This window comes from Eucyclogobius newberryi, unplaced genomic scaffold (genome assembly GCF_026437365.1).
Source record: "Eucyclogobius newberryi isolate DKJ021-1_F unplaced genomic scaffold, fEucNew1.0.hap1 SCAF_13, whole genome shotgun sequence".
Classification (NCBI taxonomy): Eukaryota; Metazoa; Chordata; class Actinopteri; order Gobiiformes; family Gobiidae; genus Eucyclogobius; species Eucyclogobius newberryi.
The window spans coordinates 31,662,886-31,685,616 of NW_027315757.1; the positions used below are offsets into that span (position 1 = coordinate 31,662,886).

The 22,731-nt window shown below is 39.4% G+C and overlaps 1 protein-coding gene across 3 annotated transcripts in view; it reads left to right on the forward strand.

Annotated features, from left to right (window-relative positions):
- The window catches only part of LOC140358602 (thyroid hormone receptor alpha), a 96,510-nt gene that overhangs the window by 39,890 nt on the left and 33,889 nt on the right, over positions 1-22,731 (forward strand). For all 3 annotated transcript variants that reach the window (XM_072443532.1, XM_072443536.1, XM_072443533.1), the window contains 2 exons: positions 2,658-3,570; positions 21,765-21,990. In XM_072443532.1, coding sequence (XP_072299633.1) covers positions 21,944-21,990 — 47 coding nt within the window. In that variant the 5' untranslated portion in view covers positions 2,658-3,570; positions 21,765-21,943. The remainder of the gene's footprint in view (positions 1-2,657; positions 3,571-21,764; positions 21,991-22,731) is intronic.

The window sequence follows — 22,731 nt, forward strand, 5'->3', positions numbered from 1 at the left end:
CCTTTCCAGAGAGCGCTTTGTTTGTGTCTGAGGAAGGATGTGCTTTTTGTATTGTATCTTGGGAGTATAGTTCAGGGGAGGTATAGAGCTTATAGTACACAGCTTTTGAGCTTTTGAGCTGTGTGTGGGAGGCACTGTGCTTCTGGTGCATGTAATCGAATGTGAGTGAGAAGAAGTGTATTTATCTGCTGAAAGTTTTCACTGTTTAAGTGCGTGTAAGTGACAACTTTTAGAGCCGCTACATTCCAGAAAATAAAAGAATGTATCAGACTTCATTGTGCAACATCCTGTCCCTGTACCTGAGGGAAAGTCTCCTACTGCCTACCTCTTCCATCGACAGCCAACCTACTGGAAACAAGTTCACAACTCTGACCTCTCAGTGCTGGAAGCGTGACAGAAGCGCGGTTGCCTCTCAAACTCACAATACCACTGTGACCACCACCTGCGACCTTCGACCTCCCAGCAGGCTCTTCGAGAGGAAAGTAGCATATGTAACTGCTGCAAGTTTTCACAGTTTGTGTTAAGTGTTATGGCAACTTTTAGAGCAGTGCAAAACGTGTGTGTGTGTGTGTGTGTGTGTGCGCGTGCGCGCGTTGTATTTATGTGTGTGTGTGTGTGTGCGTTGTGTCTGTGTCTGTGTGTGTGTATGCGCGTTGTATTTGTGTGTGTGTGGGTGTGTGCGTTGTGTGTGTGTGTGTGTGTACGCGTTATATTTGTGTGGGTGTTTGTGTGCGGTGTGTGTGTGTGCATTGTATTTGTGTGTAGTGTGTGTTGTGTGTGTGTGTGTGTGTGTGTGGTGTGTGTGTGCGTTGTATTTGTGTGTGTGTGTGTTGTGTGTGTGTGTGTGTGTGTGCGAGTTGTATTTATGTGTGTGGGTGTGTGCGTTGTGTGTGTGTGCGTGCGTTTTGTGTGTGTGTGTGTGAGTGTGTGTGTGTGGGCGTTGTGTGTGTGTGCGTTTTGTGTGCGTTGTGTGTGCGCGTTGTGCATGTGTTGTGTGCGTTGTGTGTGCGTTGTGCGTGCGTTGTGTATGCGTTGTGTGTGCGTTGTGCATGTGTTGTGTGTGCGTTGTGTGTGTGTTGTGCATTTATTGTGTGTGTGTTGTGTGTGCGTTGTGTGTGTGTTTGTGTGCGTTGTGTATGCGTTGTGTGTGCGTTGTGTATGCGTTGTGTGTGCGTTGTGTATGCGTTGTGTATGCGTTGTGTATGCGTTGTGTATGCGTTGTGTGTGCGTTGTGTATGCGTTGTGTATGCGTTGTGTGTGCGTTGTGTGTGCGTTGTGTATGCGTTGTGTGTGCGTTGTGTATGCGTTGTGTGTGCGTTGTGTATGCGTTGTGTATGCGTTGTGTGTGCGTTGTGTGTGCGTTGTGTGTGCGTTGTGTATGCGTTGTGTGTGCGTTGTGTATGCGTTGTGTATGCGTTGTGTGTGCGTTGTGTGTGCGTTGTATATGCGTTGTGTATGCGTTGTGTGTGCGTTGTGTGTGCGTTGTGTGTGCGTTGTATATGCGTTGTGTGTGCGTTGTGTGTGCGTTGTGTGTGCGTTGTGTATGCGTTGTGTGTGCGTTGTGTGTGCGTTGTGTGTGCGTTGTGTGTGCGTTGTATATGCGTTGTGTGTGCGTTGTGTGTGCGTTGTGTGTGCGTTGTGTGTGCGTTGTGTGTGCGTTGTGTGTGCGTTTTGTATGCGTTGTGTGTGCGTTGTGTGTGCGTTGTGTGTGCGTTGTGTGTGTGTGAGACCCAGCCCAAGAGCAGCATGCACAGATGGAACTAGATTAACAGGGAATCAGTGTCTGTACATTGTGTTCAGGCGAATGTGGGTTGCCAACAGCCGCCCTACACTTTACACAGGGCCAGTACAAGTACAAGTACAAGTACAAGTACAGTGTGTTGTCATAACATGTGAGACTGCGGTTTTCTGTGGCTTTTGTTGTTTCTGACCCGGCAGAATGTGTGCTCATTGCCTCATTTCTTAAGTCACTCTCACTTTGTTCCGGTGGTGGGTGGATTACTTCTTTGCAGAATCAAATTGACAATAGATGTACTGTCTATAAAGAACAAAGACATTTGACATAACTTGATAACTCTTAAAGACTTACAGAGCAAACCGCTGCTTTTTTTTTATGTGATTTCTGAAGTTTACCAAAGCAGTGCTGTTGAGTCCATTTGTCTGTTCTTCTTTTGAACCCGTCTTTACTTTGTTCATGTTTATCTGTGGTGGTTTGTTTGGTGTGACGGAGGAAGCTGTGACACAAAACTTGTTTTCATCTTCTCACATGTTCCAGTTGAGCCTCTCGCTATGGTACATTTAGTTTGAATCACTATGTTCACTTTTTCTGTACACAAAGTACTGGTATTTGTATAGTGTTTACTTTAGATGTTAAATGCAATTATATAAATATAATTGTTGCCTTAGGCCTAATGCAATGTTAAGATTGTGCATGGCTTTAACTTCAAGTTACTCTGTATTTTTTAATTATCTCGTTCAGACGTATGTGAGGAATGTATTTCTGTTAATTTGCCAACAACACAACATTTTATTGTAATTTATAAATGTTTCAATCCCTAGAAATGTTGAACGCACACTTTAGAATGACATTTTTAATGAATTATTTTATTTATGAACGACCCTGACTCAAACCCACTTTTTTGTCTTGTCTCCTGCAGGTGCTTCTCCTAAAGACAAACATCTCATACATGTAAAGGCAGAGCTCACACCTTCTCTGATGGACACTGGACAACCACCAGCATTTTCATTTTGGAGACCCCTGAGCCAAGACAACGCAAAGATTGTTACAACAGCAGTACCTCACAGTCAGCCTCTCACTTTTCTCAGATTCACCCAGAGCCCTCGACTCGACTTTCTACCTCCCAGACAAAAAAAAAAAAAAACACAATAGGGAATTCATTTTCCACTATTGGATCTCTCAGTCTCTTACTTTATTTTGCAACATCCTATCCCTGTACCCCAGGGAACGTCTCCTACTGCCTACCTCTTCCATCGTCAGCCAACCTACTGGAAACAAGTCCACAACGTTGACCTCTCAGTGCTGAAAGCGTGACAGAACCGCGATTGCCTCTCAAACTCATAATACCACAACTGTGACCACCACCGGTGTCCATCGACCTACCTACCGGCGATAAAACACACATGAACCTCAAGAAAGCATAGCCACCACTGACCGGCAGCGACACACTGGCCGTGACCTCATATTCTGGTTGTAATAATAACAATAATAACAGTATTCCCGGCAGATTATTACAATATACCTCAAAACACACAAAGGAAATCGCGATTATATCGTGCATTACTTCTCTTCACCTCAGCATCTGCCCTTTTGCCTTAGAGGCACAGGTAAACCCACAGTAGCCAAGGAGGCCTCCCGGACAACCAGCTACAGCACTCAGGAGTGGAACCAGCCGGAAGCTTCACATCAATCGCCCTGTAGCATCAATCAACACATGTCCATACTCACTCTACTCAGGGCAAGACACAACTTCAACTCTTTACTCTCCAATGACCAGAGCCACACCTTCAAAAGAAGAAGCCAGCATTTAAAGTGAAGAGAAGAATGCAATGGTGAGTTTTTCCCCCTCATTTGCTGCTTCTGTTTGTGGCCTGACATTTACTTCTCGCAGGAGAAAAACCCAGACTGTATTTAAAGGTAATATAGTGTAGATATCAAAATGTCCCTCTCCTGTCTGTCTTTCCTGTGATTACAGAAAGACAAGTTCTGCAGTTTTAATAATTCAAATTCTTTCTTTCCTTTTCTTTACGTCAATAACTGACATTTAAATGGCATTTCTGCTTTATTAGGTCATATGTAGGACGATGTAGAAGGACAGTGATTCAGAAGACGTGGGAAAAGCATTTTGCTGTAAAGGACATACACTGGAACTTGAACAATAACACGTGATAACATATTCAATAATAACACATTGGAATTCTACATTCTAGGCCTTCCAAGCTATTGCAAACATTGTTAAGTTTTAAAATGTTTAATTGTGTAGTTTAGTGCTGCACAACATATTGCAAAAGTATTTTGTCTAATGCTATAATCGTGTCTCAACAAACTTAACATATGCAATAAAACCAGGTCCATCTGACAGAAATTAGAAAATTTAAAACGTTGAAAAAATATTTAGTTTATGATTAGAAATGTCAAGATTATGAAGTAAATCAATAATAAAAAATAAAAAAATGTTTACAGAAAAGTGATAATTTTTAAACTAAATTAGGTTTTAGGTAAGAAATGTGTGTTCTTAACGGTCATAATGCAATAATTCCCACTATTATGTTGCCCTAATATATTTTATGAGTTTAGTTTATTAGTTAATTTATTAGGGATGATGCACATAAAACATTTACCTCTATGAAAGATGCTCGTGCTTGCTTATAACAAAGTTAATGCTAATTTCCATCTGCAATATATACATTTCAAGTATATTAACGCATTCACTCATCCAGCCATTCATTTAGTAAAACCAGTGCCACTCCAAAACACATATCACACACAAATCCATGCAATATTTACATGTATACAATGGATTAATGTCAGTTAAGTGTAAATTGTCTCTGTGTTTTCCATGGCATGTCGCCTCTTGATGACATAGATGAAGGGATTCCCATTTAGAACTCTACTACTTCCTATTTTTAAACGTTTCTTCACAAACTGCAACTTAATGGAAGTAAAACTATTCTAAATATTTACCTCAGGTGCTTTCTCATCAAACTAAGTCATAATTGGAAAAACTGGAGAACCCGTCATGTAGATTTGAACATAGAGCTCCATGAAAGTGGAGGAGGGATGTGAGGTGAGCGTTCCCCACACTCTTAAGTTATGCTAAGTTAAACTTTATTGTCAAGGGAAATGTGTCTTGTGCATGTGGTGCGAAGTCTTACTAAAATACAAAAGAATGCAATACAAAAGGAATAACTGAGATGCTCTGTGTTAGTGTTGCTACTACAAAGACAGATCAACATGCTTCACTCCTCACCGTTAACTCTGCCTTTATCTCACCCATAAAAGGTTTTGTAGGTTATAAAATATAAAATGTCCTCATAGAGCAGAGCTTCCCAAACTTTTCAGGCCGGGACCCCTACAGCAGAATTTCACGATTCAAACCACCTCAAATTAATTGTGATTGTTTTAGTAGTTTATTGTCTGTCTGACTCAATGACTGTTTTAAATTAAAAGAGAGCTTAAATACAATGTAATAGATTTAACATTTCACCTTAACATCATCTCATGATCAAACCTGCGAGGGGTGGCTTGGGAACCACTGTCATAGAGGGGTCCAAAGGTCAAAGTCAAGGAAAGGTGCCATATAAGAAGCCATATTACACACACAAAATATATGGGACATTTTAACCTTTCTAATAATTCCATTTTTGGGATGGTGAAACATTGCTGAGACTAAAGTTATTGCTGTGGAATTGTCGCTGTGGTGATCCGCTCACGGGTTTAGCATGTCTTACATACTGTTATGACCTTCATCACATAATACTTGTTAGATTCGTGCTGTGAGTTCACATTCTCGGGCTTCTAGATACAATGGTTAGTTTGAAGAGGTTGTAAAGTTGATTTAACTTTAGCTTATGGAATTCAAACAGCTATTTTTGTACGTTCACTCTGTCATTGGCAGCCGGACAAGACATCATATAGTCACATTGGGTGAGTGAGGCGGCATTATTAAAATTGAATTATACGTAATGTACTTAACGTAGTTTGAAAATTGTCAAGTAGTGTTTTGTGCATTTGGCCAGGTGACTGTGAAAGCTCAGACAAATGAGAGCTAAAAGAATGAATGTAGGTCATTTATTAAGCCTGCCAAGTCTGAAAGTGCATTAGTGCATTGCCTTGGCAAAACGATAGGAACTATAGTGGATAAGGTGTGGTTGCCAGAGATTGCTGTTGCTTTTAATGTGATGAATGTGTTGGAGGTTCTTTGTCATATAAGTACAGACCAGGATGAAATAACAGCCAGACTAATGGAGTTTGAACCTATATGGTGTGGGGCAATTCCTTATCGTCTGTCTTAGTCTGCTGAAGATAAGGCGATACAGATGATTGTTTTATACAGTTTTGGAACTATTATATACGGTATCTGACATCTTTACCCCCCGTGTAATATAACATTACAGGTGCACAGTGGAACAGTGCTCTGTCCTCCTGTCCTGCATCACAGAGATTGTGGGTTCAATTCCAGCGTATCTCTCCCGAGACAAAAATCCGAAATGTATTAGCCAACAGTAAAATGTAAATGTTCCTGTGAATGTGAGTGCGTCTGGTTCTCTCTGCAGGCTGTAGACCTCCACAGCAGCTCAATTATCTGTACATGCACATCTCATCTGCTATGGGGTTGAAGGGTTCAGAATACATATGCTATTTTATCAGAATTCAGACACTTAATTTCCCCCAAGGGTTATCAATATTGAAAAATGTATGTAACAATATTAAATGTCAATTACAATGGAACTGAAAGGCCTGAAGTGAGTATATTCATACCATATTTAGTTTTTGGCTCAAACTACAGATTGTAAGATGGGACCAAAGACCTAATAGGAAAGTGGAACAACAAAAAAGAGCAGAGTGTTCCACATTCCTTTTGTGTGAACTCCGCTTGAGAATCATTACAGCCTGGATGGCCTACTTCTCCAAATTCACCTTCGCACTATGTTCTCTGTCCATTATTTCACTTGCGGCCTTAAAATGCAGTTTGTGCTGGGCAGGCTCTAATCTATCCTTGCCGTTTGTCAAGTGTGAGAGCAGATTGTCTGGGCATTTTGCACAGTATGGCCGAGTGGAGTCGTGCCGAGTATGAAGCGTGTGAATCTAGTGGGGATGAACGAGTACAAGCGTTACCTCAGACAGCCCCGAGCCCCTCCCCTCGCACCCACCACGTCTATACCATCCCATGATCATTGCTAGGCTCCTCACATCCTTGCACCACTACGCCCTCTGCAGCTTATTACCACAGCAGCACACAGCCTTCCTCTGCCACCTGTAGCAGAGTGTGCATCATCTGTGCCAGCCAATCACACGGCAGCTCTGTGCCACGCAAGTCCACACCAACTCCTGTATCTGGGCCAGAGCTAGGGGTTGTTTGAGTGCGGATTGGGTCTTATATGTTTCTCAGTTTCATCTACCTTAAAGATCAAAAAGGGCAGACTGAATGTGCTTTATGGACAGAAAGTATGGAATCACTGTATTAAATGAGTCATAGTCTGGCTTTTGTGGCTCCAGATATAGGTACATCAAATTGGAACATTGCATGAGTCATCCCTGAGCTCTTGGAGACTATGAGCGAGATGTGTGTTTGTGTGTGCTGAATGTACTGGTACATGCCACATACTGAGCACCGTACTCGCATCACTGAGTACAAACTGCTTCACACACAGTTTGAAGAAGGTTTGAAAGTATCATGATCGTGATGTTAGAGCATACAGTACATATGTAACTTATAGTTTTCATACTGGCAATTATTTATATTGTGTAAATCTCTGATGGAAATAATTGCTACACAACTGCAAGATTGATAGATATTAATGTTTAAGATTCAAATTGACACTCTCATTCATTCACCAGCACAGAAGTCTCTTGCCCACGGACACAACAACAGTGAGCACTACAGCCTCACTCGTTTTGGTGTGAAGATTGCAAATAATTCGAGTATTAGCCCTCTACAATTATATGTGTATGTTCTAATGTCTAAAAATGTACAAGTGCAGGATATTTCATAAATGTGTTCTCAGAGATGGAAAGAGCCGGTTAGTATGGACACTGCGTGAGTGCACACAGGGTTCACTGAAAATGTTTCCACCTGAAAAATCACAGTCATATGAACCAAGTCAGGAACAGGCCTGAATCCACTCACCATAAAGAGGGAATACTCTGGGGTTTACTGTCTACACGGTGAAATATGGAACATGAAAAACCACATTTTTATTATATATAGAAAAGTGTCTCTTCACATTTTCTGCACCGTCTGATAACATGACACAAAGAAGAAGTGTTAATAATCTGGAGAAACCCAAGTATCTGAGCCAAGATGTCTCCAGTACTTTAGTCTTATTAGCAATGGAGGCAAGTCCTGGACAGGCCATTTGACAAATGTATTAAGACAATTTGTTATGTGTTTGTAAATGTACAATAATGTGTGAGGGAGTATGGAACCCAGTTCATTCTCCTGACTTTCTCTATTCGTCAGATATTTTGTTCTCTTTATAAAAAGCAATATCAAAAAGAACAACAATATGGCTGTTTTGTTTAATATAAGATATATTTATCCAGGCATTGATCTGTGGTAGATTGATTTTACTCCTGTAAGTCCCACTAAGCCGACTTAAATCAAGTTGTAGGACACACACTACAGTATTGGCCCATGTCTCACTAATTCTCTGGCCTGAACTTAATGTATTTGATACTGTTATTCCTACAATGCACTGTCCCTGACTTCCTTGTTGACCACAAGTCTAAGGACATGCTCTTAAACAGCACATCCTGAAGTAGGTCAGGCGGCACACAGCACTTCTGCCTACAGATATGTCATATATATATATATATATATATATATATATATATATATATATGTGCGTAGACCATGTACATACAACAGCTGGCTTTGTAAACATCTGTTGGTACATTTCACTGCTTTGACCTCACAATACAAATCTGCTTCATATTACACGGTGCTATCGCAGGCACACAATGAAACGAGCTGTACCCATGCACGGCATGCATCCATTATTTATTTAAAGCTGTGTGGATATAACTGTCCTTCGCATTTATATTCGAGAGTAGAGATATTTCAGCTTAAATTACACAGCTCACAGAGTTAATACACATTTCACCCACCAACATACCATCGTTTTATTGGGCATAGAAAATATTCAAATTTAGCAATAAAGGAAAATCATCTTGTTTCATACTAAAACTTACACCTCTTTGTTATTTGCATTCTTTACGGTCGCTGAACCCCACAGTAGATTTGAGATTGGATCACAAAAACACAAAAGCCGTAACTTCCTCCAGTCATTTCCAGAGAAACCCAAACTCTATTTGGGGAAATTCCTTCTGACCCATTTATTTGACTGTAATATTTTTATTTTAAACTATTGAATTGTTTGCAGTGTAGAGCAGATTAGGCCCCGACCGATTGGATATGGATTTTTAGGGGCCGATATATTTAAATGTAAAATAAATTTGCTGATTTTATTTTATTGTTTATAAAAAACTGTGTCAGGCTCTCTTAAAGCAACATTTACTCTTATTTAGCCTCTTAACAGGACATTTTAAAGGCTGAAAGTTTACAAACAAACTGAACAAGCTGAAAGTTTTCTGAAATGTTGTAGCGTGCTAACTGACAAGAATCTTCTCTTCTCCACAGTGACACATTGATAAAAAGTCCTATGTTGTCCCTGATGTGATCTGTGCTGAAGTTAACTTTTATTCTTGAGTTACTAGCTGAGTTCAGAGTATTTAAATCCAGCGTGGCCTCAGTCACACAAACAGGAGCGTCACTTTGGCATCTCAGACACAACCAAACAACTGCACAGAAAAATGGCGCTGCGCTAAATATTTGGACATTAATCCGTCAGTAAATTGGATAACATTTTTGTATTCAAGAGGGTTTAAGCTTTAAAACAATGTATGACAGGTCCAGATGGATCGACCCATAATATCGACCCATAATATCGACTAACTGATGTATTGGTTGGGCACTACTTTAGGTGTTGGAAGACTTAATTATTATTTCTTTGTGGGGGTTTTGCCAGACTGCTCATTATTCACAAGGACATTCCAAATGCTGGAGAAACTGGTTGTTTCAGCATTATCATGGATTTTGAGACTGTCCTGTTGTTTACTTGCTCTCTGTGTCATGTTCTTTGTTACGACAGAATATAAGGGCCATTCCAAATAAAAAAACATGCGGGCAGTAAACTCGTAATATTTCAACATTAAAGTCATAATTTTGTGAGAAGAAACTCTTAGTACAACGAGAATAAAGTCAAAAAGGTATGAGAATAAAGCCTGCAATAGATATTATAATGTTTGCTGGCCTTTAAAACGATGACCCACGTGTGTTCTGATTATTATACGGTTTAGCTGCACCTCTCTTATTACGCATCATTCAGAAGCTGTTGGATAAACTCTCTACTTTCTCCATGTCACAGCAGTAGTGGCCTTTGGAAAAGGGCTGTCGAGCTCAGCGCTCCCCAGGGCTCAGACACCGGCCGGGCTCCGTGCCACACCCGCCCGCAGACAGGAGGAGGAGCCTCTGTTATATTCACACATTTTCTGCTCTATTGCGTGGGCAATCACCATTCTTATGTGCTCATTGTGGATAATGTTTACTTCAACCCCTATAACGGCCTGAGGAGCCGATGCACGCTAGGAAGCAATAGTTTTATGCTCAGATTCTAACTGTTTTGGAATCCCTTGGAGGACAGAAAAACAGCTGTCTGCAGTCCACCCATCTTCTCGTGCAGTGCAATAAATAAAACCGACTCTATGTTGAATAAATCCAAATTATTAATTTTAATTTTGCTCAGTCTCTCCTGCCTAACACTTGTATTGTGTTGTTTCACGCACACACCTTCATTCATACATCCCGGTCCACCTACAGCAAACTAACACAACCACAGCCTGACACACCCATGTAGCCCAGGCTGATACCTACAATTAAAGCATACTATAGCTTATCAAAACATATAGGGCTTACACAAAGCCATGGCATGAGCGCAGCTCAAACAACACAAGATACACACATGAGTACATCATATCCCAACTGTCAGGTGTGAGAGTTGCCTTAAACAAACACAAATGTGATTCTTACCTTGCTCCATAAAAACCTGAATATATGCACTCTTTATGATATCTGTGTTTTCAGAGATGAGTGCATGGTCTGGTTATAATATAACACACGCTCAGCCTCAGACAAACAAAGTTTGATAATATTATTATCAAACTAATATTGAATTGTTCAAGTAAGTAAGAAATTGTTCTATAAAAAAAATAGAAAAAATGTTTTATAAGAATTTCCCAAAATGTCTGAACTTAAGGGACTTAACTTCCACGCCTTTGCAACCCTAAGTACCGTCGAGCACTGTTCAAGTGTTCCTTACACTGAATGGATTTTGTTCTTCACAAACCTTTTCCAACTTTATTAGTTATCTATTATAGGGCCAAATCTATTCATTCATTATTTTTTTCATAGAGAATGATTGTAAAAGGACAACTGAAAGTACATACTCCATTCTACTAGACTACTTCAGTGTGGACAAATGTTATTGATTTAGAAATGGTGTTGGTTTTCTGGTTTTGATCTGGTTTTAAAAATGTGGCCTATAATTTTGATGATAAAATTACACAATGAGCAGATTCTGCTTTTCAGCCTCATCAGCAGAAACCTCTCATACATCTAAAATATTAAGGGCTGAGCGTTGGCGGGTGAATGTGCTCAGCATTCTGCACATGTCATAGTGACACCGTGGACTAGTGAGACTGAGAGACTGATGTCCAAGGTGTAAGTGAGCTCGTGATCATGGCTGCCTTATGTACTATAACTTTAAACTGCATTCATTTGCATAATCATTTTGGTGGAAAAATTGAGTAGTTGATTTTGTGAATTTGCTCTTTAATCTAAAGCGCTCAGCTAATTAATATTCGTACACATCTTTGTAACTTCGGCACCTGCATAGATTAAATACTTCCAAACATAATGCTTCCAACCATACTTAGATACAGTAGCTCAGTTAATTACATAAGCGTGTTTGCTTTCATACAGTAGCAAGTGCATTAGTATGACATATTTTGTAAGTAAAATTCATTCACTGTTTCTTTTAAAACACAAACTTCTAAGTACCAATTGGAGAATGTTAATTTTCAGAGGAAGATTTCTTTGAAGTGAAATTATTGCTGGGTACACGTTAATGAAAATTGTTATTGCCACTAGGGGTCAGATCACAAATTTCAATTCAACTCAGCAGTGAAAAACAGATTTAACAATGTTCATGAGAAATTAGCAAATGGATACTGTCCTAGCATCCCCTGTCTGTGGAGAGAGGGTGGTTCATCTGAGAAGACAGTTCATCCAGGCAGATGAAGAGCTGTTCATCCAGATTTTGATCACAATTCATATACACCAAGTATCTTTATATTATTTCAAAAGGTGACTAAAGTCATTTGCTTCTTCTGAAAATTCATATGTCATTGTAGTAGAAATCCAGCTGTCACTCACTGCGAGTTTGTCTGAGGCTGAGCGTGTGTCTTTGTTTGAGCGTAAAGCTGCATTCATGGTACAATATGTGAATGACATTATGATGGTTTTATTCATTCAGATCCATCCTTCCTTCTGTAGTCTTCCTGACCCACGGCCGTGCGTGGTCATTGTTGAGCAAATATTTTCTTTTATGTCAGAAGAATTTGTATACTTATATAATAAAGTCACTTTGCAAGTACTGTATAAAGCAGTGTTGATCAAACTGACCTTATTAAATTTTGTGCTTTTGTGTGTGAAAAAAAATGGACTCCGATCTTAGGTCTTTTTTCTGATTGCTGTTTAGGCTGAAGGAGAAGAGCCAAAGGTCGTTAAATCCTTGTCGCAACACACGCATCTAGAACACGCTGTACACAGCTCTGTTCACACAGAAAGGAAGGGCTTTTCTCTTCTTTAGAGGTCAGTGCTTGAGTCTGGAATGATTTACAGTATGTTCAGCCCGTGTGCCAGTCATTGGGTTCACACAACAAAGTGCATGTCTGCACATTAGTTTATGGTACATTCCTTCTGACTGACAATATGTATTACTATTGGACCCTTTTCTGCTTCTTTTGAGTTGTTGATAAACTAATATACAGTAGGACTATAATTGTCTTGACATAATTGTTTGATATTGATACAGTAGATCAGAGGTGCATCTTGTGCAAATTCTACAAGATGCACCCCATTACTAAAGTTTAATTCATTATTTTGCTTTTAGACTGTATGGGCTCCATTTCTTTTCAGTGCAAAATTGTATCAAAATAGACACTTTCTAGTCTCTGCTCGGCTCACAGGTCCATCTTTGTGCTCCCTGCAGTATATGATCTGACAGTATTGCCTTAATGTACAGACGTGATATTTTCCCAACAAGTCTTTTCATCTGTTGTTTTTCTTTTTCATTAGTCCACCAGCCCTTAAATTTCATAAAACACATTCCTTTTTCTACACATATTCACATCAAAGCAATGCAGTCATAATAATGCAATTTCAGCCTGTATCCCCAACAGTGAAGGGAGTCAGGAAAAATACTTTTAGCTGTAGTTTTGTGTTGGGGAAAGGAGAGACAATAGTGTCGTTTGTGATCTCACCTCAGTGAAAAATGTAACTGGTGCATCTAAAGAGAGATAAAGAGGGAAATGATTTGCTCACTTTCAGTGGAACAAAAAAAAAGGCAAAAAAAAGCAATTTATAGAACATGTGACAGTCATGTGACAATGCCTATGCAGACTTACATCTCTAATACCCAATCAAACACGTTGTCTGAAATACAGTATAGCTCAAATTCATCATGTCAAAACACATTTTGGCAATTATACTTAGGCGGATAACCAAACATTTTCCAGCAAAACGACAGCTCAGACTATGATTGATCCTCCACATTGCATACTCCGGGTCAGATATGCAGTGAGACTGGGGATGAGGCAGTGTGCATAACAGTGAGTGGTACAGAAGACGAAGGGTCACTCTAACACATCCACACAAACACTGAGAAAAGGCGAAAGGAAGGTCAAGCGTAGCCGACTCGCATTCTTGGCAGCTCTCACCCTGTGGTCATTAGCAGAGGCAGAACAACAGGAAAGACAAGATGAGCCCAGGATCAAGCTCTATAGGCACAGTTTGGGTCCTGTTTTAAAGGTTCTATATTTTTGAATTATTCAGACTTTTCTCAAATATGTGGAAACCCCTTTGCAGTGGGTCTTCATATTTTATTACCAAACTCGTCCAGTCAAAGTGCAGGAGTTTCCGTTTCTATCTAGAAATGTTAGATTTGCACCTCAAGGGATTATACATGCATGCGTTCATAGCCCAATACATTTGAATAGTTATGAACTCAAAAATGTATTTAGCATAAGTTAAAAGTTAAACAATATGGACAGAGTGAATCTTGTTTTTGTTCATGTAAATGTCCCTTGGAGCTATCACATTTACACTCTTCATTCTAACTTGGCTTAGAACACACTGCGTACTTTAATGAAAAAGGGAGGGGCTGGTGTATGTTTGAGCTGTAGAGGCTCCAACAGTTTTATTTCAGTTCGACTTCAACCTTTGAATACTGAACAAACTGTGAATCCCCTCCAGAACCACATTTATTAGACCTATAGTAATTTATTCATGGCCATGCACATTATTGTATTGATCTTTGAGAATAACTTCTTTCCGGTTGTGAAACTGTTTTGCTGCTCAGTCATGGCTCTTGCATTTAAATGTTAAACAATAACTTTAGTGTGAAGTACTGTATTATGCATTATTCATATGACATCTTAGCATTTTTATTTCACATTTTCTCTTAAAGCGTGCAAAATGTCTCGTCTGCCAACAGTGGGTGCAAAAAACATGCACCTATGAGTGAAGCAGTTTAAACAAGGCTAAAACAAGAGCTGGTTGCTTTATGTTGTAGGCACTGAAATTGCCTTAATATGCATGATGACTGTAATATCCAAAAAACACAGCTGGAACTACAATTGTGGAAACAAACTTATAAGACAACCCTGTAGAACTGAATTTACATTACTCCTAGCATCCCGTAAATCCTGCATTATTCCTGTAGACTATGCATGATTTAGATGCTTTGTGTTGTCACAAGTCAACACAAAGTTACTCCGCATCTGTCAAAAGTCTCTGAAAATTCATCTGTGCATATAAAGTTGTTTGTATGGCTACACCCACAGAGAAAAAGTCACATAAACACACTCGAAGACAGGTGTGGAGCTGGAGAGAAAGTGTAATTGGTGTGGCTGGCATACATAATCAATGAGAGTGGGGAAAAACAATGCACTTGCACAGCAGATGATTGCTGTAAATAAAAGAATGAAAGCGCTGTGTGGGCTGCTGACAGACACTGCGCACTACGACTGAACGTGAACACAGATTAAGGATATACTGTAGAGAGACGGAGAGATGGAAAGAGAGACGGAAAGAGAGATTTGGTTCAGAAATGTTCTATAATCTAAGCCTAAAGTGTCCAAGATAAGAATAAATTAAATATATAGTTTTAGTGAAGGACAGGTATTGAGGATGTCCCACTTTGTTCCATCATTAAATCACTTGAAGTTCTATTTTCAGTGATTCACCCCTAAGCACGGCCCTGGCTCTGTACTTTGCTCTGTGCTTTGTTACATACCATAAAGGGGAAGGCGGAAATCAATTTCAAAATCGAAGTCAGAGACCCATTTCTATTATAAATTGGCATAATGTGAAATAACCTTTTACTCATGTCATAGATTAGAACTAAAAAGATCATCATCAAGATGCTAATGATCGAGTAAGGATTCACTAAGTCTTTAGCGTTGTAAGATTGGAAAATATTACTTTTACCATAAAAGATGAGCTATTTATTACACGATCCTCTTTGCTCGTACAAGTCTGCGGTGCCTATATTTGTAGAGGGTTTTCTCTTCCAAGCTAATGATCGTTGGCACAGACAAAACTGTGACTCGTCTGTTCTGTTGTTTACATTATGGTTATGTTGGTCCCTCTGTTTGGTCCGATCTGAGCAGGAGAAATGGCCGCTTGATGTGCCTCTTCATGACATCTTAGATATTCATCAGGGGAATGTATATAGTGCACTTCCTGAGACGGCCGTGTTTGGCATGAACCCACTGAACCATGAGCAGCTGCGACACACAAGCTGCCATACTTTTCTGCATCCTTTGTGCTCTTTAATATCTCACACAAATGGTCCTGGTTCTAAATGTAGAGTGCAGTGGGTCAAAAATAGGTTACATAAGCACATTTTCCCAACAATTCAAGAAAAAAACTATACACTCCATCATTAAATTGTATTAGTCTGAAGATAGATTCAATATGCAACCTTCTGTCTATTTGTCTGTGAAATAGAATGCCCTGAGCCCATGTTGTACCTTTTTTAAGGGGTGGGCAATATTCTCTACTCTAATAAAGAACTATTTTTAGATATTGAAATGACATTTGTTTTGCACCTCATTCTTTCTTTTGAACTTTGAATGCATTGTTTTTTGTGTTTAATCAGTTATTTATGTAGATTTTTTTTATTTCTATTTTGCATCACTCCAAAATAACTTTGGTTTATTAGTAAAAGATCTGACGCATTTTGAAATCAAAGTGCATATGACAAGACTACACATTTCACATTAACGTAGTGATAATAAACGTAGTGATAGTGATTAACGTAGTGCACAGTAACGTAGTACTACACATTTTGACAATTGTTCTTCCTGGTTGGGCAAGGTAATTCCATAACAATGATTTGGGGTAATACTGATGCTTTGGTAAACTTGTTAGCATGTTCTTTATGCTATAGTTATCTAAATAACTGTTAATATGTTACGTTAACATACCAGACACTTACCACAGTTCTGTCTGTGCGTCATGTAGCTGAAGGTGTTAGCGTTAGCATACGTACACCTATTCACCATGTTCTCTCATCTGTTATTATTTTAAACTCTGTTCTTGGTCTTAGATTTGATCAAATACATTTCCCCAAAAATGCGACATATATATGTTTTTTGGCCACTTATACTCCGGATAATACCTAATAACACCTTTATTTTGTTAAATAATTGTCAGAAAAATGTGGCAGTTGCATGTAAACTGTCCTTGCATTTGTGACTGAACGCTGCTTATCGAGGACCTATTAGAAAGATTCTGTTTTAAAACTACTTCCTGTAAGTTTCAACTATTATTTTTCTTGAAACAACTGCCTCTTGACAAATGTAAAACAATGATACATATTTACCACAATCCCACCAAAACAAAGTAATACTTAGAAAAACTTTCAATTTTTTATCATTTTCTGGGTGAGATATGGTGTAAAATAAAAGAGTGCAACGCCTCACATTCAGGTCATTTTAACACATGGACTGCACTGGAAATGTATGAACAAAAGCAATTGATTTCCCTGATCCCCTGAGTCTTCATGTTAGTTTGTGTAGTTCACACACGAAAATTGAATTCCGTTCTACAGGAACAGGAAGAAGAAATAATAGGACCAATGGTGCTATGTTTTGACACAAAACTGATTTGCCCGTTTCATCCCAAACAAAATGAACCCCAGTGCATTTTTATGGGTCCCAAATGCTTCCCATTATCTATATCCTCCAAAACCATAGTAGCATGAGCTCATAGACACAACTTGGAAAAAACAAGTCGTGTTATGATATTTCCTCAGGACAAAACGGTGTGTACACTTCTCGCTGTATGTCATTTGCCTGGTGGATATTCCGCTCCCGACTTGTCTCCATGGTTATTTTTTTGCCCAGAAGGTTCCACAGTATGACATTTATCACTATAGGTGTTTTCATTTCTCAAAAATACCTTGCATAATATGTGTACCCTCTTCCAGAAAATGTCCATACATAGTGTACTTTTAAATGGAACGGTGATAATAATAAGATAAGATATTCTTTTATTGTCCACACATGGGGAAATTTCATTGTTGCAATGCAGTAGATACAGAGGAAAAGGACAGATAACTTATAGGAAGTTTGAAAAACACTCTTAATAGAAGAACTCTTATAAACAAAACCCTTATAAACAAAAACTCCTATAGACAAAACCTCTCATTTCTTAGTAGGGAATGGAGGGTAAAAATAAAGAGAAAATAAAATAAAAACAGCTAGCGTAAGACAAGATAATACTAATAATAATAGTAAAAATAAACACTCTATTTACATCAGTTATATGCACATGAATGTGACATTGTTGCGTGTGAGTACGACAGTAATTGCACACGAATACGACGGTATTGCACATGGTGATGATAATACTTGGAAGTAAAAGGAGGAGATGGTGAGGAGACTACTCGTGAAGGTTGTTCTAAATCAAAAGTAAACTCTTGTGGCTTTTTATCGTGAGTTTTGTACAGTTGTTGATTGTGATCCAAGAGCAAAATGTTACGAAACGGAGGTGATTTGGACAGAGCGGAGGAGAGGGAGAGTCGCGGGTCGTCTTTGATTGCACTGTGCCTTTAATCAGCTTGGATGGCTGCCAGCCGAAGCGCCTGACTACACAGTGAGCCATGTGTACATTCAGCTGCACGAGAGACGCTAATCAGCCAATCACTGTCTGCTCACAAAGACAGCGCCAGCAGCCTTACCTCGACACTGCACAGACTGTACTGCAGCATGTCATGTTCAAACTTTGTCTATCTTGTTTTCTCATTAGCAGTTGGATCCAAAGCCGGTGTTTGGATTGTGTGTTTACTGTAAGTGTGCAGTGGGCAGACCGGGTGCAGACTGGGTGCGTGGTGAGGGAAATGTAGCCGAGTATAGATAAATACTCTGATGCCATCTATCGACGAATGTGGCGAAGTGGGGAGCAAAATATTCGACTGCACACACATGCACCAGCACGTCCCGGCTCAGGAGGAAAATCTATACTGTGGTTTAGATCAGACAATCGGTTATTTGAAAACTATGTTGTCGCTTTGTTTGATTTTCAGTTTGTTTTGTACATTCTGAACTGTGCGTGCTATTAAATGAACAATGTTTCGACAATAGAGAGAGGACTTAATACTGTGGCAACTGATAACATTTTCATGGCCACTAACATTATGTAATCATTATGCATTTACAGTTTATAAAGCATAATGCCATACCAGTGGATGAATGGATAATAATTCTGCATATTAGTAATAAGAATAGCTATTTAGATAAGTGCTTTACTGATAAGTTATTGATCACCAGATATTTCACATGGGTCTATATTACAATACATTTAAATGTAAAAACTGGACTGGACTCATAACACAGACGCACTGTACAGGAAGAGCCAGAGTCGGCTCTACCTCCTGAGGAGACTCAGGTCTTTTGGAGTGACAGGGCCACTCCTGAAGACCTTCTACGACTCTGTGGTGGCATCAGCCCTCCTGTATGGTGTGGCCTGCTGGAGCAGCAGCATCACAGAGAGGGAGAGGAAGAGGCTGGACAGAGTCATCAAGAAGTCCAGCTCCGTCCTGGGCTGTGCTCTGGACTCGGTGCAGGAGGTGGGGGACAGAAGGGTCCTGGCTAGATTCACATCTATGCTGGACCATGAGTGTCACCCCCTGCAGGACACTCTGTCCGCTCTGGAGAGCAGCTTCAGTGAGAGACTGATCCACCCTCGATGTGTGAAGGAAAGGTTTTGCAGGTCTTTCCTTCCTGCTGCTGTCAGACTTTATAACAAACACTGTTAGTCCTGAACATGTGCAATACTGACCTAACCTAATACTGATGTGCAATTCCGTCATATGTGCAATTACTGTTGGAATTCATTTGCAATTACTGTGAAATTCATGTGCAATCCATGTTTTTATTTATAGGAGATCTTCTACTGAAAGTGTTTTTCCTATAAGTGATCTTTTCTTCTGTATCTACCTCTGTATCTACCTGCGTTGCACCAATGAAATTTCCCCATGTGGGACAATTTAACTTTATTTAAGATAAGATAAGATATTCCTTATCTTATCTTATCTTATCTTAAATAAAGTTTAAAAAAAAAACATATTTTTTAATTGAAAGTGTAAATTATGATTTTGACATCACAGACTTTGGGACTTATTGCCATTGGAAATATATTGCAAGTTTAAATAAATCCATATAAATTGTTGTTAAATCAATCCATGTTATGATTAATTCAAGACCAATCCGGCTTCCTTCCCTAATGTTTAAACCATGTGGACTTAATCCTACCTGTCTCGAGTATATTTATTCCCTCAGTGTATTCTTAGAGTCCTCTCTGGCGCTTCCCTGGTGGTTATCATTAAGGTGAGGACAGTCTGATCAGGTCAGCTTAGGTCATGCCTCCACACTCTATGATCTTACAGTACACTCTGTAGTGCCCCCCTCTGGCCCCTCTCTTTCACTACAGGCAATAACCAGCAAATAAAGCCAAACAAGCCTTATTCATGCTTTTTCAGATCAGACTGAGCTTGTAAATTGCTATAAATTTGATGTGAGGAGCATCGTCTTTATATCAATTGCATTTCTTGTGAAAGAGCAACACAAAGTGGCAGTTGTGAAGTGGAATGAAAATGACACATGATTTATACATGATATTTATGCCTTATTTGATACTTGATATATCTTGCTTTTATTATTGTTCATTGTTGTATGTTGCACCGAATCACCAAAGCAAGTTCCCAGCCTGTGAATTTAGTTCACTGACCATCACAATAAACCTTTTCTGATTCTGAGATTCTCAACTGGATATATACCATATATCATATCAATATATATACCATATATATTCCATCAACTCTGAGCAGCTTCTCTGTCCCTGCTGAAGAAAAGACCCACAGCCTGAGGCTGCACCACCATGTTTAACTGTGGGGATGGTGTTCACAGTCGTGGCTGTGTCCCACGTGGCTTCTGGCAAACTGTAAACAGGACTTCTTCAACAATGGCTTCTTCTTGCCACTCTTCTATAAAGACCAGATTTGTGTAGTGCAGAATGGGCCTCTTGGTTGCCTCTCTGATCAGTCCTCTCCTTGTTCATCCTGTAAGTTTTGGTGGACTGCCATGTCTTGGTAGGTCTGTATTTGTGGCGTACTCTTTCCATTTCCGGATGATGGATTGAACAGTGCTCCGTGAGATGTTCAAAGCTTGGGAAATATTTGTATAACTTAACCCGGCTATAAATTTCTCCACAATTTCATCCCTGACCTGTCTGGTGTGTTCCTTGGACTTCATGATGCCATTTGCTCCCCAACAGTTTCTTTCCCTTCACAGTCCAGTTGCATTTACACTGACATTAGATTAAACATGTGGATTCTGTTTAAGCGTTAGGTCAACATTCAATCTTTCAACATCATCAGGCCACTTCTGACAGCCATTGGTTGTATTCTGGGGGAAAAAGGCTTTTGTTGTATAAATACAAATTCAATTTAGTCTTTTTTATTGTGGTAAATTTTGCAAATTACCTCATTTAGCAGAAATGGTTGTGTGCTAAATGCCAAATCTAATTTACTCTGAACTACTGCCGGTGCCGGTGTGGAGTTTAGACAAAGGTCGATGCAGCTTTTATTTGTTTCACTAAGTCAGTGTAATGATTGTGTTGAATTAAGTGTACTTAAAAATTTGTATCTGATAAATCATCAAATGAGTAAATTCTGTTTTCCCCTCCAGAAAGTGTATTGTTAAAGCAGAACTTGACAAAAATCAGATCACTATTTGCTGACTTAGTATCTATCGCACACTTAAAAGATAAAACCATGTGCATAGTATCTGACATTTTGGGGTGAAGGCTGATAGGTCATGTAAGGGTGGTCCCCCCGCTTCATTTTTCTGACAGAAAAATCTGCTCTGAAGCTTTGCTAGTGGCAACAAATCGATGCATGTGAATGTTAGTGCCGTGTCACTGAAAGACAACACTTCCTCAGACTCCAGTCCAGGTTCTTCACCTGCTGATTCTCAACCTGACTCCTAACTTTCTGATTAAGTTAAAAATGTATTTGTTTAAATTCTGCTTCCATTTGCATTTGTGTACTGTAATATTAACAGATTATTTTTGATTGAACTTGCTGATGTACTAAGTTTCTTTTTCCTCTCTTTGCAGTTTGTACTTTCTTCCTACGATGTCCCGCCCTCCTTGCTTCACTCAGCCAGTCTCTGTTGAGATTCTCCGATGGCTCTCCATTGAAGGGGCAGCCAGCGAACGCTAAAGAGGCTGGCCAAGTGGGAGTCCACCCTGTTGTCCTGTGATTGGCTGGACCAGCCCAAGGCCACGTAGAGCCAATGTCCAACAAGCTGGATAGCAACTCATCGGAGGGGGAGGAGAAAGGGTAAGAGAGCGTGAAACTTTGTGTCGTGTTAGACTTTGGATTTGACAGAACTGTGAGACAAAAGAGGACGAAAGCTCTTGTCAATCAAAATCACTCCATCAGAAAGTTTGTTTGAAAAAGATATATAAAAAGACAAGGATGTTCCACGGATAGATTTTGAATTTGTAATTTGGTTTTGGATCCGTTGCACTGCACATATATGGCAAAATGATCAATATTCCGACACGACAAATATATAATACCGGTATACAATATTCACAAAAATATAAACAACTCTATTACCTGTACTTGAAATTATGACAATATTCAGACATTACATTACATAAACAATGTAGTAGGAATGTGCTCAAACGGCCTTGTGCAGTCTACTGCTGGCTTTTAGATCGGGCTGTACAATCAAATTTTAATCAAGTTCGAGAGTCAGTCATTTTTAATTGTAAATGATTACCTTGGGTCTTTTTAATCTACAGCCAATCCTCTGTCAGTAAAAGCATGTGGTTTGGAGCAAAGGAGTTTGGAGGAAGATATTAGATTTGTGTGTTAAAATGACAACGATTAAATGTCCGTCTTGTTTATCCAGTCCAACTTTGTTTCTATATCACTTAAGAAACAACACTGTTTACCATATTGCAGTCCAGTTATAAAACACAGCATTGACACAGATCTCTCAAATACAAACAAATAAGAAAACACTGAACACCAAAAAAGTCAATATTTCAATCAAAAGCTACAGAGAAAAGA